The 17,757-nt window shown below is 54.7% G+C and overlaps 1 protein-coding gene across 9 annotated transcripts in view; it reads right to left on the bottom strand.

The window, feature by feature from the left end:
* DGKZ (diacylglycerol kinase zeta) overlaps positions 1–17,757 on the bottom strand; it is a 52,489-nt gene that overhangs the window by 15,116 nt on the left and 19,616 nt on the right. For 6 of the 9 annotated variants that reach the window (XM_065064675.1, XM_065064676.1, XM_065064678.1 and 3 more), the window contains 17 exons: positions 9,065–9,173; positions 8,261–8,356; positions 7,396–7,473; positions 6,996–7,052; positions 5,873–5,941; positions 5,363–5,434; positions 4,934–5,050; positions 4,768–4,839; positions 4,381–4,476; positions 4,037–4,119; positions 3,439–3,499; positions 2,914–3,027; positions 2,399–2,539; positions 1,807–1,885; positions 1,460–1,515; positions 347–409; positions 39–112 (listed from right to left, as the gene is read on the bottom strand). In XM_065064675.1, the coding sequence (XP_064920747.1) occupies positions 39–112; positions 347–409; positions 1,460–1,515; positions 1,807–1,885; positions 2,399–2,539; positions 2,914–3,027; positions 3,439–3,499; positions 4,037–4,119; positions 4,381–4,476; positions 4,768–4,839; positions 4,934–5,050; positions 5,363–5,434; positions 5,873–5,941; positions 6,996–7,052; positions 7,396–7,473; positions 8,261–8,356; positions 9,065–9,173 (1,437 nt within the window). Of the gene's footprint in view, positions 1–38; positions 113–346; positions 410–1,459; positions 1,516–1,806; positions 1,886–2,398; positions 2,540–2,913; positions 3,028–3,438; positions 3,500–4,036; positions 4,120–4,380; positions 4,477–4,767; positions 4,840–4,933; positions 5,051–5,362; positions 5,435–5,872; positions 5,942–6,995; positions 7,053–7,395; positions 7,474–8,260; positions 8,357–9,064; positions 9,174–9,887; positions 10,704–17,493; positions 17,651–17,757 lie in introns of those variants that run through there. The other 3 variants (XM_065064672.1, XM_065064671.1, XM_065064673.1) reach the window with 2 other exon arrangements.

The raw sequence follows: 17,757 nt of genomic DNA, 5'->3' as shown, positions 1-17,757 counted from the left end.
GAACCCAGCACATGAGGGCAGGTCCTAGTGCTGCTCACCTGGGGATGTTCAGGAAGACCAGGCACTGGGGCTTCAAGTCTTGGATCTTGGAGGTCAGGTCTGTCCCATCACACTGGAGACAGCACAGGGGTGTTCAGACTGCTGAATGAGGGGGCCTGGCCCACCCTACCCACTTGGGAGGAAATGGGCTCCCCTCTTTCCTCCCTACAGTGCCTGTCTTCCAAGGCAGGGGAAGCTGATGCTCCCAGGAAAGACATCCTCTCCCCAACCCAGAGACACTCAGTGTGCTCCTTGCCCCTCCACAGCCCACCCCCTTCCACAGCCCACAGCATCCCTGCACACTCACAACCAACTTGACATGCTTCGCCAAGTCCTTGGAGCTCCCAGCGAGGAAGTCAGAGAAGGCCGTCTGCCAAGACAAGAGACACTGTTAGCATCCGGATGTGCACCAAAATGAGCAGCCAAGAAGCCTGACACTGACTTTCAGACCTCAGTTGCTGAGAGGAGCAAATCCCTTCCTTGTCCACTGGCAAAAGCCCTCTTCTCTCCCCCTACCAAAACAACCTGATCCATTCCTCTGATCATTTTGCCTACCAAAAACCTTGAGGCACCTCAGACCTTCAGTAACACCTCCCAGTACTCCCTTACCAGCCCAGTCCCAGGTTTAGGGAAGGTGGGTCACCTCCAGAGAGAGACTCAAGTCACAAGAGACAAATTCAGTCTCAAGCTGTAATGAAGTACCACGAAACAGAGCTGATGTGACCCCATCTAGTGACACCAGGACAGCAAGGCCTCTCTTACACAGATCACAGAGTGCCCTTTAGGTTTAACTGTACAGAGAGGATGGGAACCATAAGCAGGAGAGATGTGAGATGGTGCAGAGCAGCACTGGGCCTTCAGTACTGCTGAAATACCCATCACTCAGTCACCTGGGTAAGAAGGTAAACTGAGGACGGGGAGATGGATGAACAAAGGTGACACTGACGCACAAAGCTCTAGAGGTGAGATACAGGAGGGCAGCATAATTAGCCAGGGAGCTGCAACTGCCCCAAGGTATAAAAGAAAAGACCAAAGTAGCGCGGGGACTCTATGGAAAGGCTTCCCATTCCTCTGCAGAGGAGACAGCCTCCTGACAGCTCTGGCGAGGTCCAGGCGGGTGACCATCAGTGAGCCAGAGAACAAGAACAATAGTGGCAGGACATCAAGACAGCAACTGCACCACAGGCCAGAGAGCAAGCTGTACCACCAGCAGCACTGGCAGCCAAAGAGGAGCTGCAGCTCCCAAGGCTGCAGCCTTTCTCCAGCTTCAGAGAGGGCCTCAGCTTGGCCTCACGTGGAGGCCCGTGTTAACTTGGATGAGTGAGCTGAGGGTGCGGACGGGAGCCGTGGCCATACCCATGCTCCAGCTGATGCTAAGGCTGCTAATGAAAGCATGCACAGATATCCTCCACACACTCACCCCCGCATAGAACATTTTATTCCGAAACCGGCTGTTGAACTTCTCCGGGTTGGCCTCTAGGGAAAGAAGAAAAAAGTCCAGGTCATTGGCCTGCACACAGAAATACTTCACTTGCCAGGTCTCCCCAGACACCGCTCTGCAGCCAGCCTTGGCTGGAAGGCAGCCCCCAGCTCCCTTCCCATACAGGGACCCCTCTTCCCACTCTGCAGCCTCCACTTGCTCCTCACATTTTACCTCCAGGCCTGTCCCTGGGGCAATCCTCTTGTTCCTTTTCCTGAGGAATGTTTTATGGGCCCACCTCTGGGGCACTCCTTCACCACAGACCCTGCCCCTGCCTTGCCACGTACCTCTGGATTCATGGAACTCCAGTGTCACCCGTGCATCAAAGCCAAGGCTGAAGTAGTTATTAAAGACATCCAAGGGGAGCTGAAATGGAAAGGAGGAATAAGGATGAGGACGTCAGTGTATAGTCCCAGCAAAGACGAGGTCAGACTATAGCAGAGCCATGTACGCTGCTCAGGAGGCTGAGGAAGTGCACTTGCCTTTCCCACAAGAAAATACAGAGGTCACCAGCCTGAGATGATGGATTGGCCCCTGGCTCCTAGGGGTAAGGGATGTAGCCCAAGGGGACAAACCTTGCTCTCTCAGATACCTGCAATCACCCATTTCTCCTAAAGAACCAGTCTCAGAGGAGACTGGGCTTACACTTGTTGCAAGCTGTGGTTAAAAACCTCTGTTAGACATTCAGTTCTGATCTCTACACGTCTCATCATGAGTGCTGTGGGTTACAGCCATGAGAAGAGGAGTGGAAGTGAAGAAGGGAGAGGGAAACACCAACCCAATGCTGTAGCCCCAGGTGCTGGGACAGCCTGAGCCAGTGGTTGAAGAAGAACACAGACCCTCAGTGCAGGGAATGAACACAGAGTGGAGGTGTCCCACCTTGTCTGTGGCCACCTCATCCTTTTCCTCAGGGTTTGCATCAGGATTTGGCTCCACATGGAGGTTCCAGCGATCCAGCTGCACAATGTTCCCATCTTCCACATGTGACAGAATCTTGGACAGAGGCTCATCTGTGTAACCCTGGTGAAGAGCAGGACTTGGTAAGTCTCCTACCTGCCTCCTGCAGAGATGCTCGAGAGAGAGTGGGCTTTGGGAAGACATCCCAGAACAAAAAGATGTGGAAAAGATTGATTTTACTTGAATGCACAACAAAGCATGACTTTAAGTTTAAAACAACACATCTTCCTTCTGAGGATCTCCCAAAGTTAGAAATAAGAATTGTTTTTGTTAATGTCCTAATAGATTATAATCTAATGCAGAATAATTCAAAAGTCAGAAGAACAGTAACATCCAAATGGCACTTATTTGTTGGTCTGTATACAGGGAAAGTCAAAACACACAGCACATGCAAATCCCCACTCTGACAGCAGCAGGCTCTTGTGCCCATCACTCACCCCACCCCAGTTCAGCGTCCTGGCCAAGTCGTTCCCTGTCCCCAAAGGTAGGATGGCCACAGGAGGAGGTGGGTTGAGGCGTAACTCGTCCAGAATGGAGAGTATCCAGCCCACCTGCTCAAGCAAAAGAGCACAAAGAAACAGCTGGTTATTTCACAGACTGGTAGGCAGGTGGAGGTGACTGAGAGCACTAGTGATGGCAGAAGGGCAAAGACGGGGTCACCTTGGCCACCACCAAGGCTCTTCAGTCTTTAATGCTCCTAGCAGGTGCTGCAGGAGATACCACTAACCCAGTGAGGACACTGGCCCCCCAAAGCGCTACAAATCCAGAGAGGCCACAGACAAACACTCCCTGGAGCAGTGCAAGAGGAGGCTTGCTGTATCAATGTCACCAGCTGGACCACGGACACAGTGGGCACATTTTGCCCTATTCTGGATTACATACAGCGAGCAGGGCTGCTGCTGGCACTGGCAGGGCCTAGGGCGAAGGGCACTGCAGGCATGAAGGGGCTGGGGGAGACTCACCGTGCCATCTCCCCCACACGCCAGGATCCGGAGGTTGTGGACCTTACGGTACAGCTCCAGTCTGCAGGGAATGGAGTGGGTAAGGACGGGAGGGCAAAGGCACCATAGGTGTTACACAGTGGCTGCAGTGCTCCCTGCTCATGCAGAGCCCGTGGCATTCACAAAACCATGTGTGTTCCCCTCCCCATCACCACAGCAGTTCACAGCAGTGGGCAAAGCCACAGTAGCTTTGGCTTCACCAGCTCTTGTGTAGGAAGAGCAGGGTGTCCACAGTCCGCATACATGGTGATAAGCTGAAACGCAGCAAGCAGACAAGACTCAAGTGACATTAATGGAACGTAATGAATTAGATTTGGGAATGTCACCCCACAGCTGGTCTCTTTGCCACTAGCCTTATCATTAGACCAGCCCTCCAGCAGGAAATGCTGACCAACTGCAAGGTATCCTAGAGAGGTCTCTCAAAGTATGAAATTATTGGGATTCTTTGTGCAAGGTATCTATGGTGCATCCAGCCTTCACGAGCCGTGGGAAGAACTCAAAGAGAAATATGTGGAGCAGAGATGGTGGAGAGAAGGGGGCTGCTCCCATCAGTACTCACGCCTCCTTGGGTCCACCCTGGCTGAGGTCGAAAACTTGCCGTGGGTTGAGATACCACATGAAGGACTGGATGATCTTGGCTCCCTGTCAGGACAAGGAAGACTTCAGCAGGGAACAGGAGAAGGCACCTGGTCCTGAGGACAGGCCAAGACAATAGCATCCTGGGGAGGACTCAGGAAAAGCCTGGCCTAGGTGGAAATTTCCAGGCAGCAAACTGGCATTGTGGGGCTTGCCTTGCATCTTCTGCAGCTGACACATCACCAAAACCATGCTCAATCCTTAGCAGTCAAATGGCCATGCCCCCACACAGCTGCCTTCTCAAGGAGATGTAGGACGAAGCCATACCTGATTCCCACCGCTCTTGGGGTTCACAAATACCAGCAAGGGCTTCATGAGAGGAGCTGGCATGGGCTTGATGACAAAAGGTTTCCACCTCCCTTCCTGCAAGAGACACCACAGGTCCTTCAACAAATGCAGGGAAATGCAAACTCCTACCTCCAGCTAAGCCCTAACATCACACACAGTCAGGAGTGGGTGGAACACAATGTCCCAGCCACCCCGCAAGCCTCATAGCTGGGATTTGCCCTGCCAGCAGGCACCCTGCCCCCACCTCACCCTTCTTAAACGCAGTGCAGACCCCACAAAGCCCCTTTGTCTTCCGATCCTGCTCCTCGCTGCCCAGCCCCTGTACTCTTCCAAGACAAGGGCTTTCCCTGTCCCCCCATCTCTTACCTCGGCCCCCTTTTTGCTGGATTTCCGCTTGAATGATGTCCTCTTCTTCTTCTTGCTAGATTTCAGTGGATTCTAGAGAGGAAAGAAAAAAAAAACAAAGAACTCGGTGAGGAGCTGCTGGGCAAGCAGGAGTTGTGAAAGAGCCACAAGAGCTGAGGTGAGTTACCTGGGGCCGTCGGACCCGCAGAATCCAGGTGGGAGGAACGACAACAGCAGCATGAGCCCCCAGCGAGCAGGGCTCTTCAATGTGTTGCAGCATGAAACATGAGACTTTGCTGTGATACTGGGGAAGGAGAGGAGACAGAGAGAAAATGCAGCTGCTCAGTTTGCTGGGGACAGTCAACTTCTGCTCCTCCCAGCTCCCCCATGCCAGTGCAGGGAGTGCTGGAGGAAACCACACAGAAATTTTGTAATGGGAAAGCAACGAGGAGAAAGTTTCTCATAGGAACTCCCAGCTACCACAGTACAGCCCCTCCTAGTAAGAGGAGCTGTTAAGGGCAGGCTGCAGAGAAGCAGCCCGGGGAGTCCCAGCAGAAAGCAGAGGTCATTAGATGCAGAGTAGGCTGGTAAGACATTCAACGGGGTCTTTGCTCACCGCTTGCTTGCACCAGGAACAGCTGATGGCTACAATCTCTTTACTGTGGAAGGCAAACTTCTGCTGGAAACCCTGCGGAGTGAAAGCTAAGAGGCTTAGGGAATTCCCTTCTACAACCCCAACAGGACTTTCCCACCGCCAAGAGAGATGTTAATAAAGAGAGCATGCCCACAGTTGGAGCCCTCTGGATCCCTGTCAGCTCAAACCACCACTATGGCACTAGGGAGGCCACTGCGCTCTGCAGGGGTGCCCCTATTGCCCAAGGAAAGCATGCAAGGAAGACAGTCCCCTCCAGGACTGATTTGGCCCAGGGGGAGAACAACTCCATGTGGGAAGCACTTATGCAGCGCTTCACTGTGCAAAACAGGGCACACGTTTTGGTGTTGCTGTAGACTGCTGCTGCCAAACAGAATAGTGAGATGTCTTTGGTCCCCAGCCCTGTTCTTATCTCTGGTTTGACCTCAACTTTCTTTTAGGCTCAGAAAGAAAAAAAAAAAATAGTCCTCTTACCTTGCCACACTGCCGGCATTTCCCTTCCTGCCGCCTCCGGTGTACCCAGTGATGCCGGACAACTATGGGCTAAATGGAAAAGCAAATAATAATTTTAAAAACAGAAAGTGAAAGGCTCAGTGTGTGAGAGAAGGCAGGAACAGGCAGGAGGAACAGACCCAGGCCAGCCAGGACCTCTGCTCTTGCAGCACACCCATTGCTCACATGCACCAGTCCCAACCCTCTGGCAGAAGGCAAAAGTAAGTGAAGTAAAGGAGCCGGACTAAGAGTGACATGGGAAGGAGGGCTGCACAGCAGAAGAAGCAAAGGAAAGAAACAGAAAGAAACGTTTAAAGCAAATGGTGAAAGCTTCACCTTACCAGATCACACTGGCATTTCTGAGCAAGTAGCCCTGGGTTTGAGTACCTGTTGCCTCCTGCGTCTGCTGTGCCCACACAAACACAGTGTGAGGGCAGCAGCTGTGTGACCACAGTGGCCCACGACTGAGCCATCCACACCCACCCCAGACCACGGTGTGAGCTACTCTGGCCCTACAGGCTGGAGGGTGAAGCACAAAGGCTGACAGGTGCTTCCACCAGCACAGCTCAGCAGACAGGTCTCGGGCCACCGCTTATGCCCAGTATATTAAAACATGGACTCAAGGAGTCTGACAGCACCACTGTGGGCAGCGTCCACTGCTACCTGGAGTATCTGCAGCACCCAGGTCAGGGTTGAGCGATAAAGCAAGAAGTGAGCCCATATTGCTCCCTTCCAAATTGTGGGAGACTTGGGGACATGCTATTTGCCACAGCTTCCTCTATTTGCTTGGGGACCAGCACAAGGGGGAAACAACTCTCCCAAAAAAAACTGTTTTCAGGCTCGCCACATGCAGATGCAGGAGCTTTAGAACATGCAAACCAAGAGATGCTCTGCATTTGCTGCCTGTGAGCTCCTCACTCCTCACACCCAGTCTGCACTGCTGCCTTGCAAAGAAACATCCCTTTTACTGTACCACCCCCTTGGAGCCAGGAGTGCGTGATGCCTGTACTCTGATGGGCAACGTGCTGGCAGCATCTGACATCTTTGCCACTGAAATGGAAAAGTGGGGGGCAGATGTGGGCAGCACCCGAGGCACATCTCTCACCTCCCGTACGTTCCGGGATCCTGACTCCCTGAAGGACGGTTTGCAGCGGAAATTTATCTGTAGATTGAACACACATGACAGGAATCACTAAAACCATCATACCCAAAGAATAATCTACTGGAGTTGACTTTACTACAGCAGGCCCAGAGCCTCTGGAGGTGTTTGGTGCTTGCCATGAAACCCCTCATATATCTCTGTTACTGAACAAAACAGGGCCTGGGGTCCCAAACAAGTCACTAGATGCTCCTTTTAGTATTGTCTCCTCAGAAGACCCCTCTTTGGAATGACAAATTCCAGTTCCCCAATCTTCTTGTGTTACACTACCCAAGAGGAAGGGCTCCCAGAAAAAGGCTGATAAAGCTTTGCAAGCCACAGAGAGGTCTTAACAGGCTCTACTCACTTTCTCCAGCTGTTCAATGCAGGGTGTATGCACTACAATCTTGCAGGCTGCACACTTACGCCTGGAGAGAGGTTTTTGCTGGAGGATGAGAATAAAAAAGGAAAAACGTGTAAATAGCAGTGTTCAGAAGCCAGCAGGCTCAGCCTCCCGTCACATCTCCTTCACATATTTCAGGATGCAGAATAAGCCCTATAGGAAAGTTAGACACTATCTAGGCTCGTTGCAAGTGAAGGGATCTAAGCAAGGGCCTAGAGCTTTCAAGTCTGGGACAGAGCAAGGAAGTGCTCTCCTGCTGTCCTGCAGTCCTTATCCTCTTCTGACATTGCCTGAGAGCACCATAGAAAATGGTCTGTGAGGTGCTCACAGGGCTCCCATGGTAGCCCCCATGGACAGGCACAGGAGGGCATCAGTGTTCCACATACAGCACCACAAGCAGGACTGAAGCCTGCAAGCTGGGAGGGAGAACTGTAGCAACCCTGTATGATCAGTGCTGCCTGCAGGGTCAGGAGGCACCAGGCCTGTGTTTCTAGAGCTCACTTTTCTCCTCTGTTGAAAGAAGATTTAGATTGCCCCTCTAAGACTGTAGAATTCCAGCAGTCTCTCCCTGGTATATCATCATATCACCTCTGGGCAATTAGTAATCCTGCATCACGTTCCCATTGCAAACTGAGCACCAGTGCTGACAGAGACTGGGGACGTAGCCCTCCAGCAGGCAGAGGTAAAAGGGACACAGTCCCTGCCTTGGCAGCCCCCCAGACTCCTGCATGTCCCCGAGCAGAAAAACCTTCGTGGTGGCCCTGCTGGGCAGCAGCACAGCCTGCATCTGCAGCCCTTGCCAGGAGGCATGTGATCCCCAGTGACTCACCAGCAGCTTTGCCATACAGTTCTGCTCCCCAACGTAGCAGAAGTCCCCAGAGACATTGGTTTCAAACCAGATGTGCTCCCCATAGACGGCAGTCTCCTGAAAGGCACAAGACAACATCTCTGAAAGCACTTCCAGATGGGCATCTGAGGCCCTAAAACGCTTTGTGTGAGGGACAAGGTACTGGACAATGCTGGGGGGATGGGAAGTCGGAGCTAGGTGTAGGCCAGGAGACAGGATGCACAGAACAACCAGGGTCAACATCTGGACAGAGGAAACCTTGCAGAGCTGCTGCCATGGACCATCTCTTGGAAACAAGAAGGCCCCAGGAAACCACCTCCACGACCTACAGCCAAGTTGCAGTGTCCTGCACAGGTCAGCTGCTTTCATCTCCCCCTGAGAGAAGACATCAGGGCAAATTCAATGCAGGGGACTCTCCTGAAACAGCTTCTGTTCTAGGATCTCGGGGTGCACCTTGAAACCTGCTGGGCTTTGCCTGCAAAGGAGCAGGGCTTTCTCCCGCTGCTTGGCCCCAGCCACCAGAAGACCTCGGCTGCCAGAAGCAGAAGAGCTGGCAGCGGCACAGCTATGCCATCCTCCCAGGAACCACCTGTGCACAGACTCTCCTTGCAGCATCAAGGGGTTCCGCCAGCAGCACAGATGCTGGCACCAGCTGGTGGCAAGCAGGGAAGCCATAAATGTGTCATAGCCAAAGTCACCCGGGAAGCTTCAGCCCAGGAGGAGCCTGCTTCTTCTTGGCTGGGAGCCCATTCCAGGCAACACCCATCAAAATGCGCTACAACTTACGCTCCAGTCCACAGTGCTGCGTATCTGCCTCTCTGAGTCGCTCCTCAGGGCTAGTGCCAGATTTGGCTGGGCTACCATGTGCTGAAGGCTGGACTTGGCAATAGCTTTCCTGGAAAACACAAGAGGGCTGGCTATTAGATCAGGGGAGAAGGCATATGGGCAAAGCACAACCTGCTTCTAGAATGGACAGTGAGAATGGAGCAGAAAAGCACCCTCAGGACCAAGTGGCTGGAAGTGAGACAAACCTCCAGCATCCCTGGCCAAGGAATACCCAATCCTGGGAGGCAGCCCTGTGGGCCAAAGAGGTGCTGGCCACATTGCTGATGGCTCAGCTAAAGATACCCTGTACCCGGCAAAAGGCACAGCCTGGGCCTGCTGGGTCAACGTCCTTGGTGATGACAGGTCTGTTACAAAACAGCCTGGGACACTCCACCAAGCTGTGGAGCTGCCTTTGTAGAGACAACCCAGAGCCCTTGTTCCCCACAGCTCTCCCAGGTGAAGGCACCTCGGAGCCTGGGGTGGTTTTGGGGACCAGTACAACCAGTTGGAAAAAAAGCAGTCATCTGTTCGGTGCTAGTGAGCTTCTCCCAGATGTGCTAGCATGGAGGAAAGGAGCAGCAGAACTGGCCAGCTGGAGAAAGTGTGTATCTCCAGCCCACGGCCAGGTTGCACAGAGAGCATCACAGGCAGCGCTGGCCCCAGTGGGAGATGCTCAGGAATACGAGCAGCACAGTGCCCCTTCCTTCCTTCCCTGTCAAGCCTGGGTCTGCACCCAGCCTCCCCACCCCGAGGCATCCCTCACTGTTGCCGCCACCATACATACAGCAGCCGGGGGCTCCAGCTGTCCGGGGCGGCGTGGCGGGCGGGCTCGGGTCCCAGGCACTCGGGGAGGGCGGCAGCGGGGTGCCCGGCGCCTTCCGGCCCCGCGCAGGACTGGGCCAGCAGCCGCGGGCGGCCTGCGGTGAGCAGCCCGGGAGGCCGCGGGGCGTCGCTGGAGCGCCGGCGCTGGCTGAGGCGGCGGTAGCGGCCCTGCAAGCCGTAGGCGGCCCGGCCGTACGCGCACTCGGTGGGCAGGCGGTGGGAGGAGACGCGGCGCAGGCAGCGGGGACCCCGCGACAGCAGCCCGGCCTGGAGCGGCCGCAGGCGGGGCAGCATGGCCAGCCAGCGCTCCTCGGCACAGCGCTCGCCTCGGCCCCGCTCGGCTCCCGCCGCCGCGCCATCGCCGCCATCCTCCGGAGATTCGGAGCCGGAGCTGTCGGTGCGGGGCGCCCCGTCCCCCCGCTCTCCGGTGGGGACGAGGCTGGCCAGCAGGACGGAGGGACCCACCAAATGGGCGTCGATGGCTCGTCCCCGGCCCCCCCGCTTCGTCTGGACGGCGAACCTCGGGCTGAGGCAGGGCGGCGTGGTGCTGGAGCGGCGGCGGGGGCCGGGGCGGGGGCGGCGGGGCAAGCCCAGGCAGGAGAGCGCGGGCAAGGGGGCGGCCGAGCCGCGGCGGCGCTGGGCCAGCGAGGTGGAGGGCAGCCCGGCCTGCGAGCGGCGCCGCGCCTTGCCCGTGGGCACGGCCACCGCGCTGGCACGGCGCGGCCCCTTCCTCCCGAAGTGCCACCTGAAAAAGGTTTCCATCGCACCCAGACGGTGGCTGTTAACAGAGACGAGGAATTAAATAGGCTCCTCTGTGAGTTCCCGGGCTGGGCTACAGGGTTCAGGGCAGCGGACAGAGGGCAGAAGTGGAAAGCACGGGACATGCGATGCCACCCAGGCTGCGTGGCAGGGCTGGGACCCACTTGTTGGGGAGATGCACCACTGGGGCTCCTGCTTGCTCCTAGAATTTCACGGCTCAGACCAGGGTGCTGCAATGGCAGGGTGGGTGTCACTGCCTGGGTGGGACCCCCTGCTCACCGCTGTGGTATCAGCAGAGCCCCTGCAGCCCACGGTGCTGGTCAGTCCTGGCGACCACCCCCACCTCTCTCCTGGTGCTGGTCCACCCGGTTTCCCCACGGGAACTACTCTGGCTAAGCACCAACCTCATCAAATTTGCAGCAAATAGAAAATAAGCCTTTGCAAATCCTAAAGAAGAAAACCAAACAGGCAAGTAAAAGCAAGCAAGCAGATTTAGTAGAAGCTGACTGGGAGAGCTGGAGGCTGGAAGAGCTGGAGTAGTCTGCAGGAAAGCTAGGAAAATCATCCCATCCCTCCTGCGCAAAACTTCCCTGTCCTGGTGGAAAGAGCTTTACCGAGGCTCTTGAGCTTTTCCTGCCCAGCCTGAGGGCAGCCTGACAGGCTGCCCAGAAGTTGCAGTAGTTTGTGGAAAGCCCCAGGACACAGGTGGAAGGTCCTTCAGCAGTTTCAGTGCTGGCAGTTTGGCATGCAAAAGCTGGGGTGGAAGGGGCTGAAGCTGGCTTGCTCCAGTGCTCCCCTCCTCTGAGCTAGTGCTTCGCTTCCCACTCTCCAGCCTCTGCCTCACTCAGACACTGGAGAGGATTTATTTGAGGTCTATTTAAAAAAAACACCAAGACCCACAGTTTGGTAGAAGCAAATTTCTCACTCTTCATTTGCTCCCAATGCAGGGGACTGGATCATGGCAGCCTGCAGGCACACACAAGCCACCACTGTCACTCAACGATCTGCATGCTGTACAAGGTGGCTCCTCTACACTTCACAAGGGTACGGGCACACCACTCACCACTGCACTATGGATGGCATCTGATACACTCACTTCTACCTTCTTCCCTTCTCATGCTCTTTTATGCACTTGCTGCAGGCCAGCAACACCAGAGGACCTTCAAAAGAACACCCTGTCCCAAATCTCCCCTGCCCTGAGGTCCACGCAAACAGGCAAATTTATCAGATGCTTCCCTTTTTTCTTCGGGATATGCAATGTACAATGGGACATACGTGTTGTTTTCTGAACTGCAAACTGAAGCTTTTGCTTAGTGCTGGTACCACAAGCAACCCGTTGGGCTGTACCTCTGTTTCTTCTGGAGGAGTACACAGCTGAGTTGGTATTTTTGGAGAAGGTCAGGCTTGGTTGGGTCTCCTCCAGCCTGATACACAACAAACTTATTGCCACGTCTATGTAAAGCAGCGCAACAAAGGAAGAGCAGTGATGCCCTCCAGAGGAATCTGCAGTTCAGAGAGCACCATCAGGGCAGCTCAGGCGTGGTTGAACTGAAAGCAAAAACCAAGTGCCATGTCCTCAGAGGGATTTCTCAAGTCCCACCACAGTGAGCAATGCAGGTGCTTCCAGCGCTACCGGGCCACCAGCTAACAATCACACCACCAAGACCCATGCAGCTTTGCAGAGGGCAAAAGTATGTTTTGCCGATAACCCTGCTTCCAGCCCATCCCCAGCCCTGCAGTGTTCTATTCCTGTTCCTTCTCCTCACCGTCTGCAGGGTGGTGCACAGATAAATGACGATGCACGGTAAACTGCATCATCACCAATAGGTGTTAAAAATTTTTGGAACAAATAAAACATTAGAAAACCCAAGAGAGAACACGGCCTGGGTGTGGCACACTGCAGCAGACCCTTCTTTGCCAGCTTTAGCTGCTGGGGGACACCTACTGTCCATCCCAAATGAGACGAACAGATGACCCCTCCTGCCCCAGATACTCCACTAGCGTGAAGCTGCTGTACTGCTTGCCGAGCTGCTGCTATGGGCAGGAAGATCTCTCAACACAGCTTCCTTCCTTTTTGCACCGCAGTCTCGTGAGGAAATCTGCTAGAACAACATTGGCTTGACATTTATGTTTGGGTACTAACTGATTATGGTCCCTTTTATCTTCAGGGCTGTCTGCAAGTAGCACATGGACCCATGCTCTGGCCAGCAGTGCTGAAGATTATTACCGGGCAATCATCTGACTGCCCACAACAGCACCACATGCCAGATACGATGGTGAAGATATACCCATCTCTCGCAGCTCACTTCTAATCTGAGCTCCAAATGACGTATTGCAGGTACTGAGAGCTGCCACTGGCGGAGCAGATGGACCGACTGCCAGGGGTGCCCCGGGTTGATGTGCATCAGCAGAGCTGCATGCAGAGCAGCCAGGGAACCACATGCTGGGCAGAGAGAAGCCCGAAAGGAGCTAATCCCCAGAAGCCCCTGACCTAACATCAACAGATTTCTGGGATCTCCACTGTCTGTTGCTGAGACAAGACAGAGGACAGTGCCTATTGCTGCTCTGCAGACTGCATTGCTCAGCTTAGTTAGGTAAAGAGGCTGGAGGGAGACAGCCTGGCATTTGCAGGGTGGGAGGGAAGGAAATACTGCTGCACGCACTAGGATATCAACTCAGAAGCAGCTTTGCACTATCATTTCAATCTCCTTCTTTGAATGAGGAAGGAGTCAGCAGCTCATGATCTGCAGTCAGAGCTACTGGGAGGTTTTTGGTTTTTTTTTTTTCTGAAGCAGACCCCTCAGAGCTCCTCAGCCTCCTGTGCTCCCTGCCAGGCACTGGTGGGCAGAGATGCTGCTGAAGCAGGAACATGTTCTGGAGCACAGGCAGGCAGCAGTGCTGCCCTCAAGAGCTGGGGGAGGAAGGGGCTGCTGCAGGAAGCTCCCTGGGTACTCGGAGTCTAAGCACAGAGCTAACCTTAGTGGCAGGATCTAAATGCCCTAAGAACTTCAGTGGACACAAAGCTTGAGGATTACCTGATACAGAGACCCTACTCTCCAGACAGCCAGCAGCCATCCCTCCTGCAGTGAGGATAGCTCCAAAACCAGACAGGCTGACTCCTAGGGCTAAACAGGCAATGTCTCTCCAGGCATGGGCTCTGCCCACATCAGAGGAAAACTCCCATGTACCATACTGAACAGGCCCTCTGTGCCCATAGATATGCAGAGGAATGCTGTGCCATAGGCCTGCTCGGCCAGTCGTCTACATCAGGGGTATCAAACTCATTTTCGCCGGGGACCCCATCCGCCTCGCGGTTGCCTTCAAAGGGCCGAACGTAATTTTAGGACTGTATAAATGTAACTACTCCTACATTTATACAGTCCTAAAATTACATTCGACCCTTTGAAGGCAACCGTGAGGCGGATGGGGTCCCTTGTGAAAATGATGTTGACATCCCTACTCTACATTGTTATTTCCTCTGCCCTTCCAGCAGCCTGGTCTATTCCTGCCAGCACCCAGAAGCAAGAGAGATCCCAGGTTACCTTCATATAGTGCTAAACCTGGCACTCATCTCCCAGCTCCAAGGTTTGCAAGAGGACCCTTCTGCAGGACACTGCCAGCAGCACAACTCACAAGCCTTGAACCCTAGAGAAGTGTGGACTTGAAAAATACCATCAGTTCCTCCTGACCTTTCAGCAAAGCTCCAGTTACTTGACTGGAAAGCATTTTTCCAACCACGGGGCTACAGCAAGGGAAATGAGTCTGAGAGTTTTACCCTGCTCCATGACGAGTGCCCATCATGTGTCCCAGCTTGCTGTGGGTGCTGGGGAGCTGCTGTGGCACTGGAGCTGGCAGTGTGCAAACAGGAGCCCGTTTCAGTTTACAAGCTGTCTTCCCCTGGCAAGGACGCTTGACTTGCACAGCTCAACCACAGGGAAAGTGTCAGTGTTATTTATAGCCACCCCTGTGTGACACCAAGATCTCCTGGGCTTCTACCTCTCTGTCTCCTCCCTGCCAGGACACCAGAAGGACCGAGGGACAAGAGCCCAGGAGCATATCCAGGGAGCTGCTGCTCATCCCTGCCCTGCTGACATACCACTGCTTGCCTTCAGCCTGGGTTTCCGTCACAAGCTCACACCTCCTCCCCCTCCTCTTAGTGCTGATACTCAGTTTTCCCATGTATGCTGCTGTCCCCATGCTACTCCTGCTGAGATCCTGTCCCTGCTCTCAGGCACCAGTCACTGACTTCTCCTCTCCCTTGGGGTCCCTGGCCAGTCCTTTCTGCTGCAGCAAGAAGAGCAACTTGCACAGATGATGCCTGCTGAGGAAGGTGCCCCTGTGCCAGATGGGGAAGGGAACACGATGGTCAAGATGTAGTGCAGACCTCTGGGCTTTGGTTGCAGTGAGGTGAGCAGCAATCAGCAAGTTCCTAAACTCTCTGCAGTTTGTTTCTGCTCAAAATTTCCATTCCAGCTGTAATCTCTCCTACACCATGTGAATAAATCAGAATCAGGAGCTCCCCCATGCTGGGTCCAGCATAAGCAAGGAGATGCAGCTCCCCCAGCACAGGGGTCAGGAGGCTCCATCCCAATCACAAGCCTTTCAAAGCATTGTGAGGAGTGAGCTATGGGCTGTGCTCACCTTCTATTTTAGGATTAATTCATCTGACCTACTGCAACAAGTACCTACAAAGCCTACCACACCTCACTTGCCAGGCTCCTGAGCTGCAAGAGCATGGCATTCCCAGGGCAATCCCAGGGAAATCAGTGGCCAAAGAGACATCCTCAGTTGTACTGCCACCCTCATACTGCAGAGGAGGAGATTACTGCTGCAACCTTCGGGTTGCCTCTCCAGGCTGCAGATGGCAGTTTCTGGTCCTTGCAAGGCACTCAGAGGGGAACAGATCCCCACCTGTCTCTCATGGAGCCTCAGGGTTGATCCAGAGAACTTCAGACCTCCCTCCTAGTGAGAAAGCAAGGCAAGGGCTTAGAAACCAGCCTGCAGCTGCAGAGGATCCCCCCACTCAGGTCTCTGCACAGGCACCCCCCTCTGCAGGGGGCTGCATAGAGGCCCCTGCCAGGGCTACGGGGCATGGACAGGGAGAGCAAGGCATCCCAGGAAGCATCTAAAGGCTTTGCAATGGGAAGGTTACCCTGAGCCTTATGGCTGGCAAGCTCTTGCCTTTATGAAGCATAAGGCTTCCCATTGCAACAATGTGATTTCCTTCTGAAAATCCCTGTAAGACAGTGTTTTGTCTTATTTTAAACCAAAGCAATTGCCTTGGAGGCTCCAGGGCTGGCTTCAGGAGTTCATGTTCCCTGACAACTTTCCACCATCATAACATTATGAAGTTTATTTGCCACTACAGTAAATAATCTGCTTCCCAGTTATCAAGAAACCTGACAGCCCTGATTTAAACAATCTGTTGCTGTGTTTGACTGTGGAGCCAAACAGCAAGACTGACAGCCTGGGGCAGAGAATTAATCCGGGATGAAGTGCTAAGGGTGAGCAACCATCACCAGCATGCTGGGGCTGAGGCAGAGCATGGTTCGGGGGAGAGGCCGTCATGCAGTTTCTATTTTGGTCCCATCAGCAGGACCAACAACACAGGCTGGGAGTGACTGTGAGAGTTTCTTCTCTCCCTCTGAGCTCCTTTTGCAGAGCAACATACATGAAGCAAAGCAGCGGGGGGCTCAGCAGGGTACCCTGGCAGTTTGGGTGCCCAGTCAGTGGTTTCTTTAGCAGATTCCCACCACACTCCCCAGGGCTGGTTCCCTCCTTCAGTCCGCACAGCTCTGCACCTCCTGTAGAGGAGGGACACAGCGGGAGGCTGGTCCCACAGCCCAGCTGTCTGATCCAAACTCCCCAAGCAGCCCTGAGTTTACCCCTGCACATGGGGACGACATCCTGGCACCGTGCGTCCCAGGACAGGGCAACATGCAGCATCTGCCCAGGGCAGCAGCCCCAAGGAGCAGGTGATAAACCCGACGTAAAGACAAAGCTACAGCGTGGCAGATGCAGATCACAGGCAGCACTTCCTGGGGCTGGGAAATCTTTGGAACGTACCAAAGGCATGCAAAAACCTTTGCACCTCCCAAAGCAAAGCCAAGAGAGCCTCAGGCGCTGAGCTATAAGCACTGATAACAGAAAGTTGTGAGCCACATGCCTCCCTCCAGCCCACAGCAGGGATTGGGAAGGGCATCCTACTGCTGCCAGCAGAAGCAGGAAACCTCACTGCCACCAGCACCAAGGGAGATGTGTCCTGTGTCCCTAAACTGTCCCAGGGCAAAGCGGCTGGGGTCCAGGCATCCTGGTGTGGCACAGACTGGCTCTCCATGCTGCTGCCCTCTCCCACTCGCAGCCACACGGGCTGGCAGGATGCAGCCGGTGCCATAAGAGGCAGCAGACTGGGCGGCTGGAAACGCACCTCTGGCAGGGAAAACCCCTGCTCTCCTTTCAAAGCCAGGTGCCATGGAGTGCCACCACAGCTGCGGCATTTCGCAGAACCCCTGCTTCAGCCCTGGAGACTGCTCACAGCCCCACGGGCTCACTGCTGCCTACAGAAGCAGACGCAGCTCAGCAGCAGCAAGGCTGAGGGTCTTGGGGATCACTCTGGGGTCTGCTCCCCCCGCCTTTCCCCAGCAGGACAGGACCCAGCACCTGCTCAGACAATACCCATAAACTAAAGGCTGGCTCCCCCAGCCCTCTCCCATCCCCCACCCGGCACAAACAAAAGCAGCAAAACGCGGGGGATGAGGAGGAAGAGGAGAAGGAAAGAAGGGGAGAGCGTGGGGGAAAGCCCCCATGACCTGATCCGGAGAGGTGTGGGGGTCCCTGCAGGTGCCGAGCGGGTGGCGGTGGCCACGCAGCAGCGACCAGCCAGCCCTCCCCAGCCAAGTCCTAGTTTGGAGACCAAGCGCTCAGCTTCTCCCTCCGCCTCCTCCCGGCACTGCAAACCCTGACAGCGCTCGTTAAAATAACCAACTGCACTTCCTCTCCGAGCAGTCCCAAGACCAGCTCGTCCCCGGCCAGAGGTGCATGCACCAGTGGGGGCCCAGAAAGAGAGAGGTCCC

This window comes from Columba livia, chromosome 5 (assembly GCF_036013475.1).
Source record: "Columba livia isolate bColLiv1 breed racing homer chromosome 5, bColLiv1.pat.W.v2, whole genome shotgun sequence".
NCBI lineage: Eukaryota > Metazoa > Chordata > Aves > Columbiformes > Columbidae > Columba > Columba livia.
This window is presented reverse-complemented; position numbering and strand designations above follow the sequence as displayed.